The 24,351-nt window shown below is 39.4% G+C and overlaps 1 protein-coding gene across 7 annotated transcripts in view; it reads left to right on the top strand.

Annotated features, from left to right (window-relative positions):
* The window catches only part of SPIDR (scaffold protein involved in DNA repair), a 566,075-nt gene that overhangs the window by 489,403 nt on the left and 52,321 nt on the right, over positions 1-24,351 (top strand). For 6 of the 7 annotated variants that reach the window (XM_088799435.1, XM_019716799.3, XM_074319015.2 and 3 more), the window contains one exon: positions 1,142-1,282. The exons of the other annotated variant lie outside the window; for it this stretch is intronic. In XM_088799435.1, the coding sequence (XP_088655561.1) occupies positions 1,142-1,282 (141 nt within the window). The remainder of the gene's footprint in view (positions 1-1,141; positions 1,283-24,351) is intronic. 7 annotated transcript variants of the gene reach the window in all.

Raw genomic sequence — 24,351 nt, 5'->3', positions numbered from 1 at the left:
ACCCAAAATCTAGTCTCCTTCGGTCATTGTATCTTTAACCCCTTTCACCCACTTCATCCTCCCCCCAACCCTTTCCTCTCTAGTAACCACCATATTGTTGTCTGTGTCTGTGAGTTTGTTTGTTTGTTTGTTTGTTTTGTCTGTTTGTTACTTTGTTTTATATCCCACATATGAGTGAAATCGTATGATTCTTGTCCTTTTCCGTCTGACTTTTTTCACTTCTTATGATTCTCTTGCAAACCGGGGGGGACATGTGGATCTGGGAGACTTAATCAGGAAATCTAGACTAGTAATCTACTCCCTTTTGCCAAGGCAGTGTATAAGGTTCATACCTTCAGATATACCTTTCCTTTGTTCATTGTTTATTTGTTTGTTATGTGTTCTTTTCCAACATGCACTTTCTTTTATATCCCCATCTTTAAAATAGTTTTGTTCTTCATAGTCTATTTGGTGGTATTTACTAAATATTTTTTAGGCTCCAGGAAATGTTTTCTGAGAATGTGTCATTTTGTGATAAATAAGACATTTACCTGAATTCTGAAGTGAGAAGATTGGGAATTCAAACATAAATAGGTTTTTATAAGTACTACCCTTTGAACTTAAAAATTGGGAGGCATCCCATCGTGACACTGGATATCCATAAGTCTCTAGGTTGCTGCTAGCTGGGACACTGGTTTTCATCCTGCTGGGATATGCATGTCTGTAAATATGTACCTTCTCAGATAAAGCCTCTGATTGTTATTCTCACCGTAATGTTACACCGAAGCTTTCCTCAGTGTTGAGCATTCATACAAAATATGTTACCTATTATGCCAGACAGGATAAGAGAATGTTTCTGGGCAATGGTAATATATTTAACTTGAAAGGATGGTCTTCTTCGTGTGATTTTAAACCTCATTTGGCTTAGGGTTTAGTTTTACGCCAAAAGAGAATTCTGTCTCCTGTATTTTCTGAATAGTGATCAAACACCTGCATGAACAAATCTAAAAAGTGCATGTTTGAATTCAACTTCATTTACCCTGATTCATTCACTTAGAAAGGTGATTTCAATGGATTTCTAGTGAAGGAGAAAGAAATCCTGATCTCTGTATTAAATCAAAAACTGCTTCCTAAAAGAAGAAATGTGAATATTTTTTTGTAGAGTCTCTTTTCTTGTGCAAGATGCCTATGGAATGTTCAGTGAAGTGCACTCAGAGGGCACCATCTTGAAGGACAGAGAGTTGGAAGGGAAGTCCTGCAGCCTGACGGGAATGAAGATTCTATGCAAGGCCACCAGAGGAAGGTGAGGACACACTGCAATAGCATCCAGTTTGTTACAATGGCTAGTTCTTTTATTAGTCTTTTATCTCTAATTTTATTTTTAAAGATGATAAACTAGGATCTTAGAGTTTGCCTGCAAAACAAGGTCAGGCGTTAAGTGGAACCCATAAGGTACCTCTGGAGGAAAAATGATAATTGACAAGAAAAACAATTATACATGTTTACTGATTCATAATTGTATTAAAATTAATACTTTAAAATGTTACGTGTGCTTTAATTCTAAAAAATGTGTTTTCTGTATGTTTTCTTAACTCTAACAATAAGACAGCTTGTATGAGTTAGCTTATGTAACTGAAAATATACTTTAGTGAAAAGGCATCTTATAAGTGTAAGCAAAACTCTGTTACGTTGACATAATTTTGCTTTCCATAGTAAGAAAGATTTGTTCTCTGTCAAGTTTCACGGCACTCACCCTAAAATGTTTTGGATAGACAGAGATAGAATAGTGCATAAATCTGGCCCAAACTGTGGCTGTTACAATAATCATCCATGAATTAAGGAAAGAAGAAACATTTTTAATGGAACTATCCAGTCATATAGACAATTAATGTAAACCGTGAATTTGGGATTTTCTGAATCTTATTATAACCTCTTTCCTCAAATAGTGTGTTGTTTTCACTCTCTTTATGTTAATGTTTTGTTTAATTATAGTAATATGTGAGTTTATAACAGTATTCAAGGGAGAAAAAACCCATTATGACTATATGGTATTCTGATTTTGAATCTGTTATTGATAGCATCTTTCAATAATGACCGTTCTAGTCATTATTCTAAATTGTGAACATTTACTGAGCATTCCTCCTGACTGACTTCTATAGACTGTCAGCTTTTCCATGGGCCTCAACTCTGTGTTTCATGTTTCTTTCATATGTCTCTGAGATGAGTTATGACTCTGCCCAAAAGCTTGCTTGTCTATAAGATGTATATCTCATAGACCGATCCCGTGTCAGCACTGGGTAGATACAAGAATATATTATTAACCCATATAGATTTGTCTTGTAACAAATGCTTTTATAAAAAGGTGGCTATGTTGTTCATAAAAAGGTGGCTATGTTGTAATTGCTTTATAGACTGGGGCTGGATGGGGGTATCACCCAGATATTTGGAAAGCATACCTACCCAGGCGAAAAGCTTCACTGGGTCTAATGAACCTTATCCTTACTAGGCTGCATCTCATTTTAGTCCTCAGAATCACGAACATCTGAAAAGACGAAGTATAGTTATGTTACAGATATCACTACCCTGGCCTTGACCTGACAGCATTTGTCTTCCTTCACATGAACTCTACACATGATCCTCCCACCTGAGCACACCAGGATACAAGTAGGCTCCCCGTCTCAGGAGAGCCTTGCCATGTGGCGACAGTATTGCTTGGACTGTCAGGTTTCCTGGTGTGCCTCAAGCCAAAGGGATACTGCTCCACTCTGGAAGACATTTCTTGCTGGAGATTGTGGGACATAATTTATTATGGAAATACTACTGGTGAATGACTGAGCCAGATCTGGAATCCAGGAATCTTTTGCTCTATAAAGTTCATCTTCTTTTATCACTGTGCTTTACATCTATATGTGTACCTAATATTTAATCTAGTTTTTGTGGGTTACACTGAATAGGACATTTTTTTTCCCATGGGAAATGTACTGAGTATTCAAATTCATTCATTTACAAACTTTTGGAAGCCACTCCTTTTTTAAGTTGTGACTTAATATCTGATGCTTTTTTTTTTGAGATTTGGATTAATTTCTTTATCTTATATATTTAACTTTATTTGGCATGTAATCATCCAAATAAATATTTAAAATTTTTGTTCTTTTGGAAGCTATATTCCTTCAAAACAAATTATTATCTCAGATAGAGGAAGAGGTCTCGAGATCCACCTGGAAGAGTGCGTTGGCTTCTTTGGTTGCAACTGGCAACCTTGCTGGGGCATCTTCCGCATCCCCAATGCCTCTGAATGAGGAAAAATAGATTTTAATTAATAAATCCGTTAGCTCTAGGTAGGCACAAGTACTAGAGCAGTTGATGCTTTAAGTGACTAGATCTTAACTGACTGATCTCAGAAGGTTTCATGAAAGAAGTGAGTGAAAACAAATGCTTTAAATATCTTGATCTGGCAGAATGAAAAGTTCTCCTCAAATTGGTAAAACGTTATCTGTGAAGACATAAAAGTAGGATTAGGAAAGATGTATGCAAAAGAGGAAGAAAGAGGGTTTATTGAAAAGATAATTCAAGGGGCCGGCCCTGTGGCTGAGGCGGTTGGAGCTCCATGCTCCTAACGCCGAAGGCTGCTGGTTCGATTCCCACATGGGCCAATGGGCTCTCAACCACAAGGTTGCCGGTTCGATTCCTCGACTCATGCAAGGGATGGTGGGCTGTTAGTTGCCCTGCAACTAACAATGGCAACTGGACCTGGAGCCAAGCTGCACCCTCCACAACTAAGATTGAAAGGACAACAACTTGACTTGGAAAAAGTCCTGGAAGTACACACTGTTCCCCAATAAAGTCCTGTTCCCCTTCCCCGATAAAATCTTTTTAAAAAAAAAGAGGGGCCGGCCTGGTGGCTCAGGCAGTTAGAGCTCCTTGCTCCTAACTCCGAAGGCTGCCGGTTCGATTCCCACATGGGCCAGTGGGCTCTCAACCACAAGGTTGCCAGTTCAATTCCTCGAGTCCCACAAGGGATGGTGGGCAGCGCCCCCTGCAACTAAGATTGAACACGGCACCTTGAGCTGAGCTGCCGCTGAGCTCCCGGATGGCTCAGTTGGTTGGAGCGTGTCCTTTCAACCACAAGGTTACCAGTTCGACTCCCACAAAGGATGGTGGGCTGCACCCCCTGCAACTAGCAACTAGCAACTGGACCTGGAGCTGAGCTGCGCCCTCCACAACTAAGATTGAAAGTTCAACAACTTTACTTGGAAAAAAAAGTCCTGGAAGTACACACTGTTCCCCAATAAAGTCCTGTTCCTCTTCCCCAATAAAATAAAATAAAATAAATAAATAAATAAATAAATAAATAAATAAATAAATAAATAGCTTAAGTTTATAAAAAATAAAGAAAGAAAAGATAATTCACTTATTTAATCTATAAATATTTTGTACCTCTTTGTGCTATGCCCCTGGCTAGTTGCTGGAGAATTGAACTATGTGCTGGATTTTGGGGATTTAACCTAGACCAAAGTATATTGAGATATAAAGTCAGCTAGATAAAGCCTGAAATCCTATTATTAGGGATTCTATATTTCTCCAAGAGAAAATTAGGGCCACTATGAGTTTTTGAGAGAAGAGGTAATAAAAATGAAAGTGAAGTTAAGATTATCCTACTGTTGAACTTGTAATAGATTTGACATAAAGAAAAGAGAGAGATTGGAACAGGGCTACAAGTTTGGAAACTTTCGCAGCACTGAGGGAAGAACCAATTGATTTTGAATTTCTGATACCTACAGACAGCTCTAGTGAGAGCCGTGGCAGATGCCAAGAGTGTAAAATAGACCACTTCCTCCAAGAGTTCATAGACCAGCAGGAGAGCCCAGGAGGAGACCCAAAAAGGCACCAGTGGGCAAGTGCTATGGGCTGATAGCAGCCATCTTTGAGAGAGCCTCAGAGAGTGGATTAACATTTAGGAACCCTGGAGAGAACAGGAAAGGCCTGGGGCTAAAGACTACAATGAGGAAGGGACAGAGGACAGGCTCCATTGTCTAAAATCCTCCCTTGGGAGAAGGTATGAAGATGAGGAGAGCACTGCTGTCTGGCCAGCTTTAAGGATAGAATAAGTGGTTGGGCACTTGGGGAGGGAGGTGCCCATTTCAAAGAATGATCCAATAAATAGTTATTGTTTAAATATCAGCTTTTGTTTCCATGGTAACAGAAAATACTGATAAATTTTATACTATAAGCCAAGCTTGGTCAACGGGCTCAAAAACTAACCTAATGGTCAAGAAAAGAAAGTCCCTTAGAAGACCTCAGCCCAATCCCTAGCCACTGTACTTGTGGCCTTTGGACCCACCACTGGAGTATGCACCATTCCCTAGGCCTAGAACACTTTTATTTTCTCTTGGGCCGTATTTAAGCCCCACCTTTCCATCACAGACCAGTCTTCAGTACTCCTTCATTAGGGCTTCTACCTTCAATTGGCACTGTCTCCTTTGTCTCCTGCAGCAGTCACTGCTGGTTTGTCCTCCCCTTCTCCACCAGTGTGCCCAGTGATCATAGTGCTGCTCACTTCAGTGCCTGTGCCCAAGGCTGTGTGGGATTGCCACCAAAGAGGTATATTTTATTGTAAATAAGAGTGACACCACAGGCTTAAATTTGAATAGATCCAGTTATTTTTGTAATTATGCAAACATCAGCACTTGCATGAGGAGCCTTGGGATGGGTCCCCCACACTGGCCTGCACCATATGCCCCATTGCCTAGCTCTGAGTCACACTAATAGACATACAGACCTTGTTTTGGTCATTGTTGCACCCCTTTGCATGGTATGGACAATCAGTAAAGGTTGACGTCGATGGGAAGACTAGTGGCCAGGATTTCAGACTAGCTTGTGATCATTAGGCTCTGGAAGGCAGGAGCTGTGTCTTGCTCACCATCGTATTTCTTGTGTATAGACTCTGCTCTCACCCCCATCTTATGGAGGAGGGCTGAAACAGAGGTGAAGGTATTGGCCCAGGTTCACCGTCCAGTGTGACTGGGCAGTGGGCACCAGGGTGTTCAGTCGCCCATGGAGACCCTTGCATTCCTTCCAGCTGAGTATGACCCAGAGTGTACAGAAGTGCAGTAGAGGGAATCATTAGGAATTGTTCAACACATGTTGACTGGGCTGTATTAGGGTTATCACTGAGGAGTCATTTCAGATACTCCTTTAACAGGAAATATATGGTGGTAAGAGCTCTCCTTGGGTAAGAAATTTCAGTAGGTAATTTCCTTCCTTTGATTTTCCCTTTTCAAAAAAGTCACCATTTGGGGGAATATAATCAATAATGTTGTAAAGATTTTGTATGGGGTCAGATGGACACTTATCTTATTAGGGAGACCACTTCATAGACTGTGTAGATGTCTGCTATTGTGCTGTACACCTGAAGCTGAAGCTGAATAATATGGAATATCCAACTATAATTATATAGATAGATAGATAGATAGATAGATAGATAGATAGATAGATAGATAGATAGATAGATATTCACAGGATGTGGAGTACAGCACAGGGAATAGAGTGAATGGAATTGTAACAGCTGTATACGATACCAGAGGGGTAATAGATGGGGGAGGTAGTTATCACTTTGTGAGGGGTGTAAATGTCTAACATTGTTTTGTACACCTGAAACTAATAAAAAAAAAAAAAGGGGGCGGAGGCGTATGGGAGGACACACACCAAACTGTTAAGCATGGTTACAGTGATGCTGGGATAAAAAGAGGTAGGAAGGAGAGATCATTATGTATTATCCTATAGGCCCCTATATTGTTTGTTACCAGAGAGTGAGGCCTTCTCAGCGCGATGTCCAGGTTCTTGGCGTCTGGAGCAAAGAATTAAATGAGATACAGAAATAAAGAGCCGAAAGACTTGTTTATTAGGAGAGATAGTACACTTCAAAGAAATAGAAGCAGTCCCGAGCAATAGAGAATGGCTCAGGGGCCCAGGGTGGCTTTGTTAGGAGAAAAAGTACACTCCAAAGAGTTTAGAGTTGGAGCAGGCCGAGCAAAAGAAGAGGCTCAAAAGACAAAAAGGCCTAAAGGGTCAAAAGCCCGGGCTCAAAACAGGGCTGACTGGTGAAGACTTGTAGATTTGTCCCTTTTTCTCTAGAATGGGTGGTTCCTTTCTGGGTGTGGGACCACCTGATTGATACCTGTGATTGACAAGAAGCTATTACTGATGTAGGTGATGTTGGATCTGCTGGCAGTTTATGAGTGTGGGCCAGGATCATGTCTCGTGAAGCTGAAGAATGGAAACATGGACCAGGGAGAGGCAAAAAGTTTTTAAAAAGAGGATAGGTTATTGACAAGAGGTTGCAGCTCCCGAGCGGGAGGGGGTCCCGAATGGGGGGTGCCCCATGATTGAGGCAAAAACTCTTACTTTTATACCTTCCCTTGCCTGCTTGGGGAAGAGGAGCTGTTTGAAGAAGGGACTTGTTTGAAGAAGGGAACTGACACCTTCTAATGAAATTCATTTACCAGGTTTGTTCTGCTTGTCCATCCTAAAGGAATTAGCAAAGTAACCCACTCTTATCTATCAGATCAGCTCCGTTTGTCAGGCCAAAAGGAATTTTATGATTAATCTCAGGGGCTTGTTACATTATATCTTGAAGCAAAGGAATGATTTCAAAACCTGAAGTTTTAGGATATGGCGGTCTTTTGTTTATTCCACCAGGGACCTCCCTGTCTATCTAGGGACATGCTAACTCTCCTGTATCATTACCTCATCTTTTTTAAACTGTGCAGGTGTGAGTAGCCCATTTGATCTAGTTGGGTGTCTTGTACCCATTTGTTTAAAATGAAAAGGGGAAGTTTTGGACAGTGAAGGGAGGTCTTTTGGGCAGCAGTGCAGAGACCTGATGTCTATCTCTGCCTGTCTTGTTTTCCCCTTGAGAGACGTGATCCCCATGAAATTTCTATGGGAAGTTGAGGACAGGAGGTCTGTTCTTCTGTATCTGCTTCCTGCTGGGCAGGGACATAGAGCTGTCCCTACCTATTGGGGGATTCATTGAACTCTCACCCTATCTGACCTCAGATAAGAGGAAGGGGTCCTGAGATCTGCCTGGAGGACCGCATTGGCTTCCTTGGCTGAGACTGGCAATTTTGCTGGGGTATCCTCTGCATCCCCAAAGCCCCTGAATGAGGAAAAATATATTTTAATTAATAAAATTGTTAGCTCTATAGAGCGTGTGGCCATTCAACTAGTCATTTAAGTGGTATCAGTTGTCCAGGAGTGGGCCCAGAATGGGTTGGAAGGAACATTAGGCTTCAATTATTACAATTAACAACTATACTGGCCTGGAGGGTCCGGAATGGCTTGGGCGATGTTGGGAAGTCACAGGCTTTTAAGTAGTTACCTGAGAGACATTCTGTGATTCAGGCTAAGGAGCAATCTTTAGTTATAGTGAGGGAGGTTTAAAACTTTTGTAGAGACGGAGCTCTCCCATATCAGTTTGATTTCTTTTTCAATGTGCATGTATTCATGCCATATATTTGTGATTTAAAAGTTCTATATGGATATATGCAAACTAAATTAATCTATTTAGGAAAAAATTTAAAAGGTCACCATTTCATATGTCCAGAATCTCTTTGCTAATTGCTGTGGTTGAAAACCTTCTTTTACAGGGGACATTCTTAAGGATCACTCCATGATTTTGAAAAAAATTGTTCCTGGTGGGTTCACCAAAGTTTCTGCAAGGAGAATAAAATGTCACTGAAAGAGAATGTACTAACTCTTTAAACCAAGGATGCTCAAAGAAGCAAAAGGAAGCTGCTCCTAAAGAAGCGCATGTTATTAATTCAAGCCCTTAATCAGTTTAGAAGTACATTTTATGTTTCCCTATGGGTTTTATTTTCTTTCTGCCAGCGTTTCTTACCATTAGTATTTTAATTTAAAATTAAATCTTTCTATTGTCTTTTAACAGGAGGGTTCTTTATTGTCTTTTCAACAATTGTACAGGGAAGCATGTAAAACAGTAAATGAAGTTTAAATAAGCAACTCTTTTTTCAAGATTGTATCCCCTCATCTGGTAATCAGTACTTGAACATCAATTTTTCTTGGCTGTTAATATTGCGTATGTGTTGTTTTTGTGTTCTGATGTATCTTTCTTTTGACATTACTTTTTACAGAATTTTTTATGTATTTATACTTCCCACATACACACACACACCCTTATTTTGCTGCTATGGTGTTCTCTAATTTAATTTGAGGGCACCCAAATGAACACTCTGTATATAGTGGAAGTAGTCTTAACTTGTAATCAATAGACCTGGATTATACTACTGGCTATGCTGCCAATACCAGTTGCCCTGATTTGTCTGAAAATGAAAGGACTAGACTAAATAACCTTTAAGACGCTTCAGGTTTGAGGTTATTCCTTTCCCTTTCAGAGTTAGGATGGTAGGCTTTTATTTTTAGCTTTGTACACATATGTATTTTTTCCATCTGAACATTTTTCCTTTAAAGGAATATTGAACCTGTTAATTAAATAATTTTCTTACAGATAAACTTGCAAACTTGCGATCTACATACTCAGTATGTAAGCATAATAAACATTGGGAACATAAGAACGCCCAAACCTGTACAGAATTTTTTTTTAACTTTTATTTATTTAACTGTATTTTTCCAGGACCCATCAGCTCCAAGTAGTTGTTTCAGTCTAATTGTGGAGGGCGCAGCTCACAGTGGCCCATGTGTGGATCAAACCGGCAACCTTGTTGTTAAGAGCACAGCGCTCTAACCAACTGAGCTAACTGGTCGCCCTATAGCTTTCACTCTTAATTTAGGTCTGTGATCCATTTTGAGTTAATTTTGTGTATGGTGAGAGTTAAGGGTCCAACTTCATTCCTTTGCATATGGATATCTGGTTGTCCCTACTCTATTATTGAAGATACTATCCTTATTGTGTGTTCTTGTCAAACATCAGTTCACTGTGTATGCGTGATGCATGGATTTATTTTGGGGCTCTCAATTGTATTCCATTGATAGGTATGTCCATCCTTATGTAAGCAAAACCTTGATTACTGTAGCGTTGCTGTAAGTTTTGAAATTAAAAGAATTTGGTTCTTCTTTTTCGTATTGTTCTGGCTATTCTGGGTTCCTTGCATTTTCGTATGAATTTTAGGATCAGCTTGTCCATTTCTTCAAAAAAATAAGGCATTAAAATTTTGAAAGGGGTGGTATTGAATTTGTAGATCAATTTGAGGAATACTGTCATTCTAACAATCAATATTAAGACATCTAATCTATGTACATGGGATCTTTCCATTTATTTAGGTCTTTAATTTCTGTCAACAATTTTTTATAATTTTCACTGTACAAGTCCTACAGTTTTGTTAAATTTATACTTATGTAGTTTATTCTTTTATCCTATTGTAACTAGCATTGTTTTACTTTTATTTTCAGATTGTTCTTTGCAAATGTACAGACAACAATTGGTTTTTGTATGTTGATCCTATATCCTGCAGCCTTGCTGTACTTGTTTATTAGCTCCAATAGTTTCTTGAGTGGATACCATAGGATTTTCAGTATACAAGCCCATGTCAACTGCAAATAACAATAGTTTTACTTCTTTTTTTTTTTTTTTTTTAATCTGGGTGGTCTTTATTTCGTTTTCTTGCCTTATTGCCTGTTTAGAACCTCTAGTACAATCTTGAATAGCAGCGAAGAGAGTAGAAATACTTGCCTTGTTCCTGATAAGAAAGAAAGTATTTAGTCTTTCACCATTAAGTATGATGTTAGCTACATTTTTTTTTTAATTTTATTTTATTAAATTTATTGGGGTGACAATTGTTAGTAAAATTACATAGATTTCAGGTGTACAATTCTGTATTACATCATCTATAAATCCCATTGTGTGTTCATCACCCAGAGTCAGTTCTCCTTCCATCACCATATATTCTATCCCCCTTACCCTCATCTCCCACCCCCCACCCCCCGCCCCCGTTACCCTCTGGCAACCACTAAACTATTGTCTGTGTCTATGAGTTTCTGTTTCTCATTTGTTTGTCTTGTTCTTTTGTTGTTTTTGGTTTATATACCACATATCAGTGAAATCACATGGTTCTCTGCTTTTTCTGTCTGACTTGTTTTGCTCAGCATTACTCTCTCAAGATCCATCCATGTTGTCACAAATGTTCCTATATCATCTTTTCTTACCGCCGAATAGTATTCCATTGTGTATATATACCACAACTTCTTTATTCATTCATCTATCGAAGGACATTTTGGTTGTTTCCATGTCTTGGCCACCGTAAACAAAGCTGCAATGAACATTGGAGCACACGTGTCTTTATTTCTAAATGTTTTCAGATTTTTTGGGTAGATACCCAGAAGAGGGATTGCTGGGTCATATGGCAATTCTATTCGTAATTCTTTGAGAAACGTCCACACTTCCTTCCATAACGGCTGTACCACTCTGCATTCCCACCAACAGTGTATGAGGGTTCCTTTTTCTCCACAGCCTCTCCAACATTTGTTATTATTTGTCTTGTTGATGATAGCCATTCTGACTGGGGTGAGGTGATATCTCATTGTGGTTTTGATTTGCATTTCTCTGATGATTAGTGATGTTGAGCATTTTTTCATATGTCTATTTGCCATTTGTATGTCCTCTTTGGAGAAATGTCTCTTCAAGTCCTCTGCCCATTTTTCAATTGGGTTGTTTGTTTTTTTGTTGTTGAGTTGCATGAGTTTCTTGTATATTCTGGATACTAGCCCCTTATCAGAGGCACTGTTTGCAAAAATCTTCTCCCATTCAGTTGGTGGCCTCTTTACTTTGTCAATGGTTTCTTTTGCTGTGCAGAAGCTTTTAAGTTTCATATAGTCCCATTCGTTTATTTTAGCTTTTACTTCCATTGCCTTTGGAGTCAAGTTCATAAAATGCTCTTTGAACCCAAGGTCCATAAGTTTAGTACCTATGTTTTCTTCTATGCAGTTTATTGTGTCAGGTCTTATGCTTAAGTCTTTGATCCATTTTGAATTAACTTTGGTACATGGTGACAATAGCAGTCCAGTTTCATTCTTTTGCACGTGGCTATCCAATTCTCCCAGCACCATTTATTGAAGAGGCTGTCTTTGCTCCATTGTATATTTTTAGCTTCTTTGTCAAAAATTATCTGTCCATATTTATGTGGTTTTATTTCTGGGTTCTCAATTCTATTCCATTGGTCTATGTGTCTGTTTTTCTGCCAATACCATGCTGTTTTGATTATTGTAGCTCTGTAGTAGAAGCCAAAGTCAGGAAGTCTGATACCTCCATTATTGTTCTTTTTTCTTAAGATTGCTTTGGCTATTCGGGGTCTTTTGTGGTTCCAAACAAATCTGATGATTTTTTGTTCTATTTCTTTAAAATATGCCATTGGGATTTTGATGGGGATTGCATTGAATCTGTATATTGCTTTAGGTAATATGGCCATTTTAACTATGTTGATTCTTCCAATCCATGAGCACGGAATGTCTTTCCATTTCTTTGTGTCTTCTTCAATTTCTTTCAAAAATGTCTTATAGTTTTCAGCATATAGGTCTTTTACATCCTTGGTTAAGTTTATTCCTAGGTATTTTATTCTTTTTGCTGCAATTGCAAAAGGAATTGTTTTTTTGTATTTCTTTTTCTGAGATTTCATTGTTAGTATATAGGAAGGCAATGGACTTTTGTGCGTTCATTTTGTAGCCGGCAACTTTACTGTATTCGTTGATTATTTCTAATAGCTTTTTGGTGGAGTCTTTAGGGTTTTCTATATATAGCATCATGTCATCTGCAAAGAGTGATAATTTAACTTCTTCATTCCCAATTTGGATGCCTTTTATTTCTTTCTCTTGCCTGATTGCTCTGGCAAGGACTTCCAACACTATGTTGAAAAGCAGAGGTGATAGGGGACAGCCCTGTCGTGTTCCTGAACGTAGAGCAAAGGGTTTCAGTTTTTCTCCATTAATTATGAGATTAGCAGAGGGTTTGTCATATATGGCCTTTATTATGTTCAGGTATTTTCCTTCTATACCCATTTTATTAAGTGTTTTAATCATAAATGGATGTTGTATCTTGTCAAATGCTTTTTCTGCATCAATTGATATAATCGTATGATTTTTGTCCTTTATTTTGTTTATGTGATGTATCACATTGATGGATTTGCGTATGTTGAACCATCCTTGTTCCCCGGGGATGAACCCCACTTGGTCGTGATGAATAATCTTTTTAATGCATTGTTGTATTCGATTTGCTAGAATTTTATTTAGGATTTTTGCATCGGTATTCATTAGACATATTGGTCTGTAGTTTTCTTTTTTTGTGCTGTCCTTACCAGGTTTTGGTATCAGGGTAATGTTGGCCTCATAAAATGAGTTAGGGAGTACTGTCTCTTCTTCAATTTTTTGGAAGAGTTTGTGCAGAATTGGTATTAGATCCTCTTTGAAGGTTTGGTAGAATTCACTAGTGAAGCCATCTGGTCCCGGACTTTTGCTTTTGGGAAGGTTTTGGATGACTGATTCAATTTCGTTACTGGTGATCGGTCTGTTTAGATTTTCCAGTTCTTCATGGTTCAGCCTTGGAAGGCTGTATGTTTCTAAGAACTTGTCCATTTCTTCTAGGTTGTTGAATTTGGTGGCATATAGTCCTTCATAGTATTCTTGGATGATCCTTTGTATTTCTGTGGTGTCCGTAATAACTTCCCCTTTTAGGTTTCTGATTTTGTTAATCAGTGTCTTCTCTCTTTTTATCTTAGTAAGTCTAGCCAAGGGTTTGTCAATTTTGTTAATCTTTTCAAAGAACCAGCTCTTTGTCATATTAATTTTTTCTATTGTCTTTTTGTTCTCTATTTCATTTAGTTCTGCTCTAATTTTTGTTATTTCCTTTCTTCTGCTGACCTTGGGTTTTAATTGTTCTTCTTTTTCTAGTTCTTTAAGGTGTAACATGAGGTTATTTATTTGGGAGTTTTCTTGTTTCTTGAGATAGGCCTGTAATGAGATAAATTTCCCTCTTAAAACTGCTTTCGCTGCATCCCAAAAATTTTGGTAGGATGTATTTTCATTGTCATTTGTTTCTATGTATCTTTTGATCTCTCCTCTAATTTCTTCTTTGACCCAGTCCTTCTTTAAAAGTATGTTGTTTACTCTCCATGTATTTGTGTGTTTTCCCGCTTTCTTTTTACAGTTAATATCCAATTTCAAAGCCTTGTGATCAGAGAATATGCATGGTATGATTTCAATCTTCTTAAATTTGTTGAGACTGACTTTATGTCCCAATATATGGTCTATCCTTGAGAATGTTCCATGTACACTAGAAAAGAATGTATAGTCTGATGTTTTAGGATGAAGTGCTCTATAAATGTCAATTATGTCCATTTCATCTAATGTGTCATTTAGGGCTACTATTTCGTTATTTATTTTCTGTTTGGATGATCTATCCATAGCTGTCAATGATGTATTTAAGTCCCCTAGTATAATTGTGTTTTGGTCAATTTCTCCCTTTAGTTCTGTTAGTAGTTGCTTGGTGTATTTCGGTGCTCCCTGATTGGGGGCATAAATATTGATGACTGTTATGTCTTCTTGTTGTACAGTCCCCTTCACCATTATGAAATGTCCATCTTTGTCTCTTGTTATCTTTTTCACCTTGAAGTCTGTTTCATCTGATATCATTATGGCTACACCTGATTTTCTCTGGGTACCATTTGCTTGGAGTGTCAATTTCCACCCTTTCACTTTGAGTCTATGCTTGTCCTTATAGCTGAGATGTGTCTCTTGGAGACAGCATATGGTTGGGTTTAGTTTTTTGATCCAATCTGCTACTCCGTGCCTTTTTATTGGTGAGTTCAGTCCATTTACATTTAGGGTGATTATTGATATGTGAGGATTTCCTGTCATTCTATCCTTAGTTTCCTGGTAAGGTTGTGTCTCCATTGTTTCTTTGCCTTTTTGTTGTTGTCTATTATTTCTGTGTGGTGGTATTCTATGATGTTTCCCTCTGTTTCTTCTTTTATTTCAGTATATATTTCAATTCTGGATTTATTTTGAGTGGTTACCCTTAAGTTTATGTAAAAGAAAGTTTGATATTTAGAGTATTCCATTTTCTTCAGCACGCTTACTTTCTCCATTCCCATATTCCGGTTCAGGCCTTTACTCTCCCCCTTTTTGAGTTTTGGTTGCCACAAATTGTCCCTGTTGATGGTGGTCGAATAGCCTCCTTTAGTATTTCTTGTAGTGCAGGTCGTGTATTAGAAAATTCCCTCAGCTTCTGTATGTCTGGAAAGGTCTTTATTCCTCCTTCATATCTAAAGGATATCTTTGCTGGATATATTATTCTTGGCTCATGGTTTCTCTCTTTCAATAGTTTGAATATTTGGTTCCACTCCCTCCTGACTTGTAGAGTTTCTGCTGAAAAATCTGATGATAATCTAATGGGCTTTGCTTTGTAATTTACCGTCTTCTTTTACCTGGCTGCCTTGAGGATTGTTTCTTTGTCGTTGACAGCTTCAATACAATGTGCCTTGGAGAAGGTCTGTTGGGATTGAGGTAACTAGGTGTTCTATTTGCTTCTTGGATTCGAGGGTCCAGTTCTGTCCACAAATTTGGGAAGTTCTCATCGACAATTTGTTTGAATATATTCTCTGTTCCCTTCTCTCTTTCTTCTCCTTCTGGTATGCCCATCATTCTTATATTGCTCTTTCTGATGGAGTCAGAAAGTTCTTGTAGAGTTCTTTCATTTCTTTTAAGTCTCAAGTCTCTTTCTTCTTCTATTTGTGTCATTTCCAGGTTTCTATCTTCGATGTCACTGATTCTTTGCTCCATCTGGTCAACTCTACTACCTAAGCTGGTTATTTCATTCTTAATTTCTTCTATTGAGTTCTTAATCTCCAGAAATTCTATTTGGTTCTTTTTTAAGATTTCAATCTCTTTCGTAAAATGCTCATGCTGTTCTTTGATTGAGTTTCTGAGTTCATTTAACTGCCTATCTGTGTGTTCTTGTATCTCGTTGAGTTTTTTCAGAACTGCAATCTTGAATTCTCTGTCATTTAAGTCACATATTTCTGTATCTTTAAGTGCCTTCTCTGGAGATTTTTCACTTTCTTTCTGAGCTATCTTGTTGCCTTGGTTATTCATGGCGATTACCGGTTTACTATTTCTCTTCCTAGACATCTACAGGAGTGACTTCTGCAACAGGTTGATAGAAAGCGGTCTTTCTTTTGTTTGCCAGTACTTGTTGGTAGAATGTTTTATTATTTCTCCAACTGCAGCTTATTTTTCTTCCCCCACACAATAGTGCTATGTTTTCTCTGCACTATTCCAACTTCTCACACAATGGGGGGATTCCCTTGGAGACGAGCTTCTCCTCTGTTAATAGTTCATCTGGGTCACAGGGCGCAGTGTCCCGGTGGGTATGTGGAGAGCTTTTGATGTTCCAAAGCTCTTCCAGCTCCTGATTCAGAGCCCGTATATTTCAGCAGTTCTGTTTACTCCTGCAGTGATCCGCCCTGATAGGTGGGGTCAGGGGCGCGGTGAGTTGTGAGAGGTGGCCCAGAGCAATGGCGGCGACCACCACCACAACCGGTCCTGCTTCCACAGCTCTCTCCCCTTTGCTGGAACTAGTTGGGCTGTGAATTTGTGTCTGCGGTCCACAGTTCTCAAAACAGCAAATTTTCTGTTGTTTTGATCTGACACTGCTACTGTTTCGCTTCTAGCACCGGGCAGGTGGGGGCGGGGCGACCTCTGGGAGGGGAGGGAGGGGGCGGCCAGTGTCAGTGCCCAAGGCTCTGTTCTCTGCTCGGCAGTGCGGGCTTAAACCACCGTTTTCAGCCTTTTTCCCTCAGTCTTTTCTCCGAGGTCTCTGCCGTGAGCGTTGGGTTCAGCCGTGTTATATGCTGTCCCCTCAGCCCTGTGGGCCATAAGCGGAGCCCTAGCAATCCGAGTTCTTCCCTCTCCCGCAGCTGCGGTAGTTCCGGGAAGCAGCGAGCTCGGCGCACTAAGCTAGGTCTGCATCCTGCGCTCGCGCGGCTCCGTCTCCGCGTGCCTCTCCCTTTCCTCCTCCCTTCACTCGCGCGAATCTCCCACCTGTAGGTGATTTCAGTCGGTAGTGGGCCTCTTCGTGTCGCCTGTCTGCTGTGCAGGGAGTCCTTTGTGGAGTTTTTGTTGTTCGATTCTTTGTAAATTCCAGGGGAGCTTTACAGAGGCTCACCTCACACCGCCATTTTTCCGGAAGTCGCAATTACTTTTTTTGACATGAGCTTGGCAAAGATCCATATTTTTTATAGATGCCCTTTATTAGGTTGCATCAGTTCCCTCCTGTTCCTAGTTTGAGTGTTTTTATTATGAAAGGTAGTTGGATTGTGTCTGTTGAGATAATCATGGTTTTTGTTCTGTATTTTATTAATATGGTGTATTACATTGATTGACTTAAAATATTCAACCAACCTTGCATTTCTGTGATAAATCCCATTTGGTTATGGTGCATGATCTTTTTTGTATGTTGCTCAAGGTCACCCATAGGTGAGAGTTTATGGGCTTCTCAGGTCTTTCATGAGCCTGTGCATAGCCCTGTACATGTGTGGTCTCCTAGATTCACAGGTCTATATGTTTTAGAACTTTATCCTGTTATTGCCTCCCTAGGCAGCAGAGATGTTTAAATAGTTGACACTGATATAAATGCCAGGGATGGGGGTGGCTGTTATGGTGGAGCACAGGCAGTACCCAGTGGGTGAGTTCTGAGGTCAGATAAAGAAAATCCTCGTGAATAGCATTTTCCAGGGAACTGCCAGATAGGTCACGTGATGGCAGTTACCTTGGAATGAGGCTCTGAAGGAGCTCCAACCCTATTCTATCAGTCTTCCACAGTGGAAGATTAATTTAGTACAGTGCATAGAATACATTGGAAAGAAAAATCTCAAAGCAGAGATCAAGTTCACAGTTCTTTCCTAAATTCCAGTAGAGATAAATGCACAGATTTTTGGTAGTAGCATTGGAAATGGAGAGGAACCTTTCAACCTTATTTCATCAAGTAGGAATTGGTAGAGGCGGCCAGGTAGCTCAGTTGGTTAGAGCGTGGTGCTCTTAACAACAAGGTGGCCAATTCCATCCCAACATGGGCCACTGTGAGCTGCGCCCTCCACAACTAGATTGAAACAACTACTTGCCTTGGAGCTGATGGGTCCTGGAAAAACACACTTAAAACAAATAAAAGTTTAAAAAAGAAGGAATTGGTAAATGTTTACAATGTAGCTATTTAATATAACGCTTTTTCTTTTCTAACAACCCAAGTTCACCACTCTCTAACCAACTGAGCTAACCAGCCACCCTGATAATTTTTATACGAGTTTATTTGAGCAAAACTAATGACAGTGCTGGGGAGCAAGATCTCAAATGCTCTGGAGAAGCAGTTTTGCAGCTTCTTTTATACATTTGAAATTAAAGAGGGAATGTAAGGGAGGTTACATGGAGGTGGGAGTAGGCAAGGCAGGGATTGGATTACAGGATAGTTAACAAGATTGTATTCTCTCTTGAGGGTAGTTATGGCTTATTCAAAGGTGTGTTAACCTAGACCACAGAAACAATGGACAGAGTTGCTTAAGGCAAAGATAAGCCTTTCACTAAAGAAGTTATATGCCTGCGGTGTGAGTACCCACCATACCCTGCCCAGTGAGGAATTTATGATCTCATCACCTGTGAGATTTCTTTCCATAGAACCCCGTTTTTTCATCCACACCACAATTGAAGTATCTCCTTGTAAGTTCTTCTAATAACATGGGTTCTAATAATCTAGATTGTGATCTTTTTAACAGAGTATTTTGTAAGGTAAAATAAACTGTAAAAAAAAAAAACTTTGGAATAGTTACATTTTAAGAAGATAAAATCTATTTTCCTAATTATTGTTTCCTTAATCACTTTGTTCCAGAGTGTCTTTGTTACTGTGAACTGTCAACTAATTTTATTAGTGATTCTAATTGAAGATAGAGATCATGACCTTTATTTTTATTTTAGAGGAAGTATTTTCTGAAATTTGAGATCTTAGTCCCAAGCATACAAATTATGACCAGGATTTATACTCTAAGACTTCAACTACTTATTCATTTCCTTATATATTTAGTTGCTTTGCTTCAAATCTGCTTGATGGTAAATGACATTCACTGGGGCACCAAGGGAAACAGGAAAATGTAAAAGGAGTCACTTGGGTGGAGCTACCATTTTTCATATGCCATACACCATGCTGTGTATATGTGTAATCCTCAAAATAACTTCTCAGAGCAAATATTTTATCCATTTAAATTAGAGGAGGAAATAAAGCTCATGAACAGTAAATATTTTACTCTGTACCCACTTTGAAATGGCTCTACAGCAAATTCTGCTTGTATTACAACATCTTGAAGCATACATAGTCTACCTTGATGGTATATAGGGTGTGGTTGGGGGTTATGGGATGTGGTGCCCAGTGCTTGATTGAGAAATAAACCATTATCCCTTCCCTTCTGTTACTCTCTTTGACTGAGGTGGGATGGAGGTTGGGGGAAGGCATGAGAACCTCCCCACTGCAGGTCGCTGCTCCGATGAGACATATGAGGTGTGACAATTAAATTTGTGAACTCACCCTAGAAAAAGTGTTCCATACCTCATTGTTGAATATCACTATGGTCACCTTCAAAGAACTCCCCTTGGGAAGCTATGCACCAAAGCCAGCGCCTGGTCCAACTTTCAGAGCAGTTTTGGAATTCTTTCTGGAATGGCCATCAGAGCTGTCATCGTGTTACCCTTTATATCCAGAATGTCATCCGAATGTCTTCCTTTCAATATTTCCTTTATGTTGTCACGCAGCAGCCTAACCATCTGTCCCCTCGTACCTACCCCTAAAGAAAGGAGAGTCTGTGAGACTGATGCTTTTCAGGGACTTTGCTTCACCTTTGTGCTTACACCTCATGTCTCTCTGTTTGGCCCCCAAAAGATCAACCAATGACAGGTAAGATTCCTTATGGAAGGAACAACCTAAGCCAGGCAGAACCATGTGGGGACCACCATAAGAATTCACAAGGTCAATAAAAGGGGGCACAGCCCCCACCACCTTCCCCCGGCTAAGGAGAGCTTCTGCCTCTGTGGCTATATTCCTTCCCGCAACCTGCTTGGGGAGTCAATGATGTGATAACATCAGTTTTCCTTCCATTCTTATCAATAAGTTTCAGCATAAAGGATTTGACCCTGGGGAGGCACATACCATAATTGTTAAGACATCACGGGACTTTCAATTCCAGCTGTTTGCAGTCAAGGGTGATTGGTTTGAATCAGTTTTCTGGTATGATGTATGAGACTCACAGACTGTGGAGAAAACAATGCTACTTCCTTGTGTGAACATTGATAAAAGCCACAAGGTGGCTTGATTCGGGGCTCTCAGTCCTTTGAGGCTGGGAGACCCTTGGCCCCTGTTTCATAACTTTCTTGATTTCTGTTTCTTTCTTAACCCTTCGCCACCCTTTCTCGTTCTCTCACTGCCTGTGTTGTGCTGGATGCGACACCTTTATCTTCAGGTAAAGAAAGAAGTCACTGGGGGGTCAGATCAAGTGAGCAGGGAGGGTGTTGCAATACAGTTATTTGTTTACTGGCTGAAAACTCCCACACAAACAGTGTTATGTGAGCTGGTACATTGTCATGATGCAAGAGTCATGAATTGTTGGCGAAAAGTTCAGGTCGTTTTCATCTAACTTTTTCATGCAGCCTTTTCAGCACTTGCAAATCGTAAACTTGGTTAACAGTTTGTCCAGTTGGTACAAATTCATTATGAATCATCTTTCTGATATCAGAAAAGGTTAGCAACATAGTTTTGACTATTGATTTGGACTGACGGAACTTTTTTGGTTGTGGAGAATCAGCTGACTTCCATTTTGCACTTTGACGTCTTGTTTCAGGGTCATATTCGTACTCCCATGCTTCATCACCAGTGATAACACAGCACAAAACATCATCTTGCCTCTCCAAAAGGACTTGGCAAACTTTGACTCTGCTTTTTTTTCATCGCTGAGCTCCTTCGGGACCATTTTTGCACATACTGTTCTCATGCCAAGAGCTTCAGTTAAGATTTTCCTAACTTTCGCTATTGATGTTTAGTTAGTCTGCTATGCTTCTCACAATAAGCCAACGATTTTGATGCGCAATTTGACAAGTTTTGCAATGTTTTCGTCAGTTCTGCACATTACTGGCCTCCCTGACCTCTGTTCATCAGTGACACGTTCTCTCCCCTCAGAAAAACATTTAATCCACTTAAACACTGCTGTTACTCTTCATGGCATTATCCCCATAAACTTGACTAACATGTCCCTGATTTCGTTTCCACTTTTGCCAAGTTTAACGAGAAATTTAATGTTTGTTTGTTGCTCTAATTCAAGCTCAGACATTCTTGCTATGGCACTCAAAAACACACAACAATAATGAACGCCATTCAGCAAGACACCGCCACATGTCCACATGAACACAGCTGTGAGACACTGGTATACCAAGGTCATGAAACCTTACCGAGCTGTTAGTAGTGCTGCCAATGTAAACACATGGTGGCAAGTTCGCGTATGCTCAGAAAGACCTCGTATACTAAGAAATGAGTTTTAGAACTGGGTGCTAGCCTTGCTTCCTGCCCAAGTAGTAGGTGGAAAAAGTCCTGTGCTGCTGTCTTTCTATCATCATTGTTTTCTTCCTGAAGCCATTAATGCAGCAGGTACAGGTTGGTTTATTAATTAAGTTGGAGCCTAGTCACTTGGTAAAGGGTAGTTTGTGTTTTCTTCTTTATTATTTGACATGCCAATGTAAATTATTTTGATATAACTAACAGGTTCAGTCTTTGAAAAAATATGTATAAAGGGAGGCTACTTGATATATGAAGTTGTGATAATAGAATAGATTGTAAGGAGGCAAGCTTTTTTTTTTCAAGTATCAGAGCACACTTGTAATAATGTTTGGTTAAAACAAAATTGTATATATCAAGAAATATGGGATGGGGTGGCTGGTTAGCTCAGTTGGTTAGAGCTCAGTGCTCTTAACAACAAGGTTGCTGGTTCGATCCCCGCAGGGGCCACTGTGAGCTGCGCCCTCCACAACTAGATTGAAACATATACTTGACTTGGAGCTGATGGGTCCTGGAAGAACACAGTTTAAAAAACTATATATATATATGGGGTGACAGATTTTGTGTGGAAATGTGAGTGTTCCTACCTCTACACTGGTGAGTGAGTAGATCATGTGATACTTTTGAAATAATAGATATTACCTGGGACGTGAGAAAAGACCAAGAACTGTTTGCAAAGTTCCAGATAGCAACATGTTGCAGAAGTTCCTTATTTCCAATGCAACTGCGTGTGTATGTGTAATTTCCTGATAAGGCAGCACAGAAATGTGCAAAGAAGTAATTTATAGAAAGTTGTGCTAGGAAATATTTTTATATTCCAAATCTTGAGAACAGAGTTGAGATTAGGAAAGACTTTTAAAATATATATATACGTAGGAGGTATCCTATAAAATGTGAGGCATTCCAGAGTTACAAATTTATCTTACACAATTATGTAAATTTAAACAGTAATTCAAAGGAGTAGTGCAAAAGGCTTTATTTCAGATGTGTGTTTATTTCCTTTTTTTAGTTTTTCCAACTATCTACAATTTGAAAAGTGTTTTCCTGAAATTCAGTGAACTAACCTTGGGAAATGTTTAGTAGTTTTCCACACCTATAAGGTAGTGTGGAGTCTTAGCAGAGAATGGTCTCTGGGATTAGAATGACTGCTTTTATGCCCACTTTGGCTACATGACCTTGGGCAAGGTACGTCTCCACAAAGGTTATTAGAAAGCTTCTTGGGGACATGCTTACAAGTGCTGAGATGTGGAGCCAGCAAGTGGTACATTCTCAGTGAATATAATCATCCCAGCAGTATTATTGAAAAGCTGTTTTACCATATGTGTGCTGTTGTTTTGTAATGTCTTGCATCATCACAATAAAAGGTTTAAATCTGAAATTGTTTCTCAAAATTCAGCCATCAATAAGGACAGCCTGTTCTGAAAGCTGTCCACATCTTCATACAGATGTTTATCCAAACTCAGGTAAAAGTGACGTATTTTTCTTGGGTTTCTAAACTATGTTCTCTTTAGCTTCCATAAACATGGGGTGTCGGCACACACTCTTTGTCTCTGAAGAGCTCCTATGTAGGGACGGTCTACCCAGGGCCATACACCTACTCCAGTGGGTCAGCAGAGTTTGTCCAAGCAGCAGCATGCGTGACTCAACCAGGCATGGAGGAAACCTGGAACTAGTGTCCCACATCCTGCCTATCATGACTCAGGAAAAGGAAGAGCAGGCATACCAAAAGAAGAGTACTGAGCATTGTCTAGCTTTCCCCTGGCGTCTCTTTCCTCCTTTCTTCCAGCCTTCATACTGCTTATTGGGTCCTGTGTAAGCTTTCCAGTAAAGATGATAGCATTACTATTTGATTGCAGAAGTCCCCAGTCTTGTTTCCTGGCAGCTTGGAGATTCAACTGAGTAAGACCTGCTAGGAAAGGGCATAAAGATAATGTTTGTTGTAGCAAAATCATTAAGCAGAGCTGAGGAAGGTATAACACTGGAGGTATTTCAAGTCAGGGTTAGAGTTCTCCTTGCTAGAGACCACTGTCTTAATTATACTTTTTAAAATAACAGCTTTACTGAGATGTAATTTATATATCATAAAATTTACCCTTTTAAAAGTATACTATTCATTGCTTTTCATATTCACAAAGTTGTGCAACCATCATCACCATCTAATTCCAGAACACATTTATAACCCCATAGTGAAACTCCGTATCCATTAGTCCCTGACAGACACTAATATGCTGTCTGTCTCTATGCATTTGCATATGCTGAGCACTTCATAATAAATGGCAACATACAACCTGGGGCCTTTTGTGCTTGACTTCTTTCAATTAGCATAATATTTTCAAGGTTCATCCATGTTTCAGTACTTCATTCCTTTCTATGGCTGCCTGATAATCCATTATACCAGATTTGTTTATCCATTCATCACTTGATGGACATTTGCATTGTTTCCACTTTCTGTAGTACTGCTATGAATATACAAGGTCTGACAATTAACTTCATGAACTTTCCATCCTGCGCTTACATTGGCAGCACTTTACAAAGCTCGGTAAGGTTTCATAACCTTCATATATCAGTGTCTCATAGCTGTGTTCATGTGGACGTGTGGCAGTGTCTTGCTGAGTGGTGTTCATTATTGTTGTTGAGTGTTTTTGTGTGCCGTCGCGAGAATGTCTGAGCTTGAATTAGAGCAACAAACAAACATTAAATTTCTTGTTAAACTTGGCAAGAGTAGAAGCGAAATCAGGGACATGTTAGTCCAAGTTTATGGGGATAGT

Source organism: Rhinolophus sinicus, chromosome 7, assembly GCF_057876585.1.
Source record: "Rhinolophus sinicus isolate RSI-liver-muscle chromosome 7, RSI-T2T, whole genome shotgun sequence".
NCBI lineage: Eukaryota > Metazoa > Chordata > Mammalia > Chiroptera > Rhinolophidae > Rhinolophus > Rhinolophus sinicus.
Note: the sequence above shows the minus strand (reverse complement) of the source record. Positions and strands in the feature narration are given on the sequence as shown.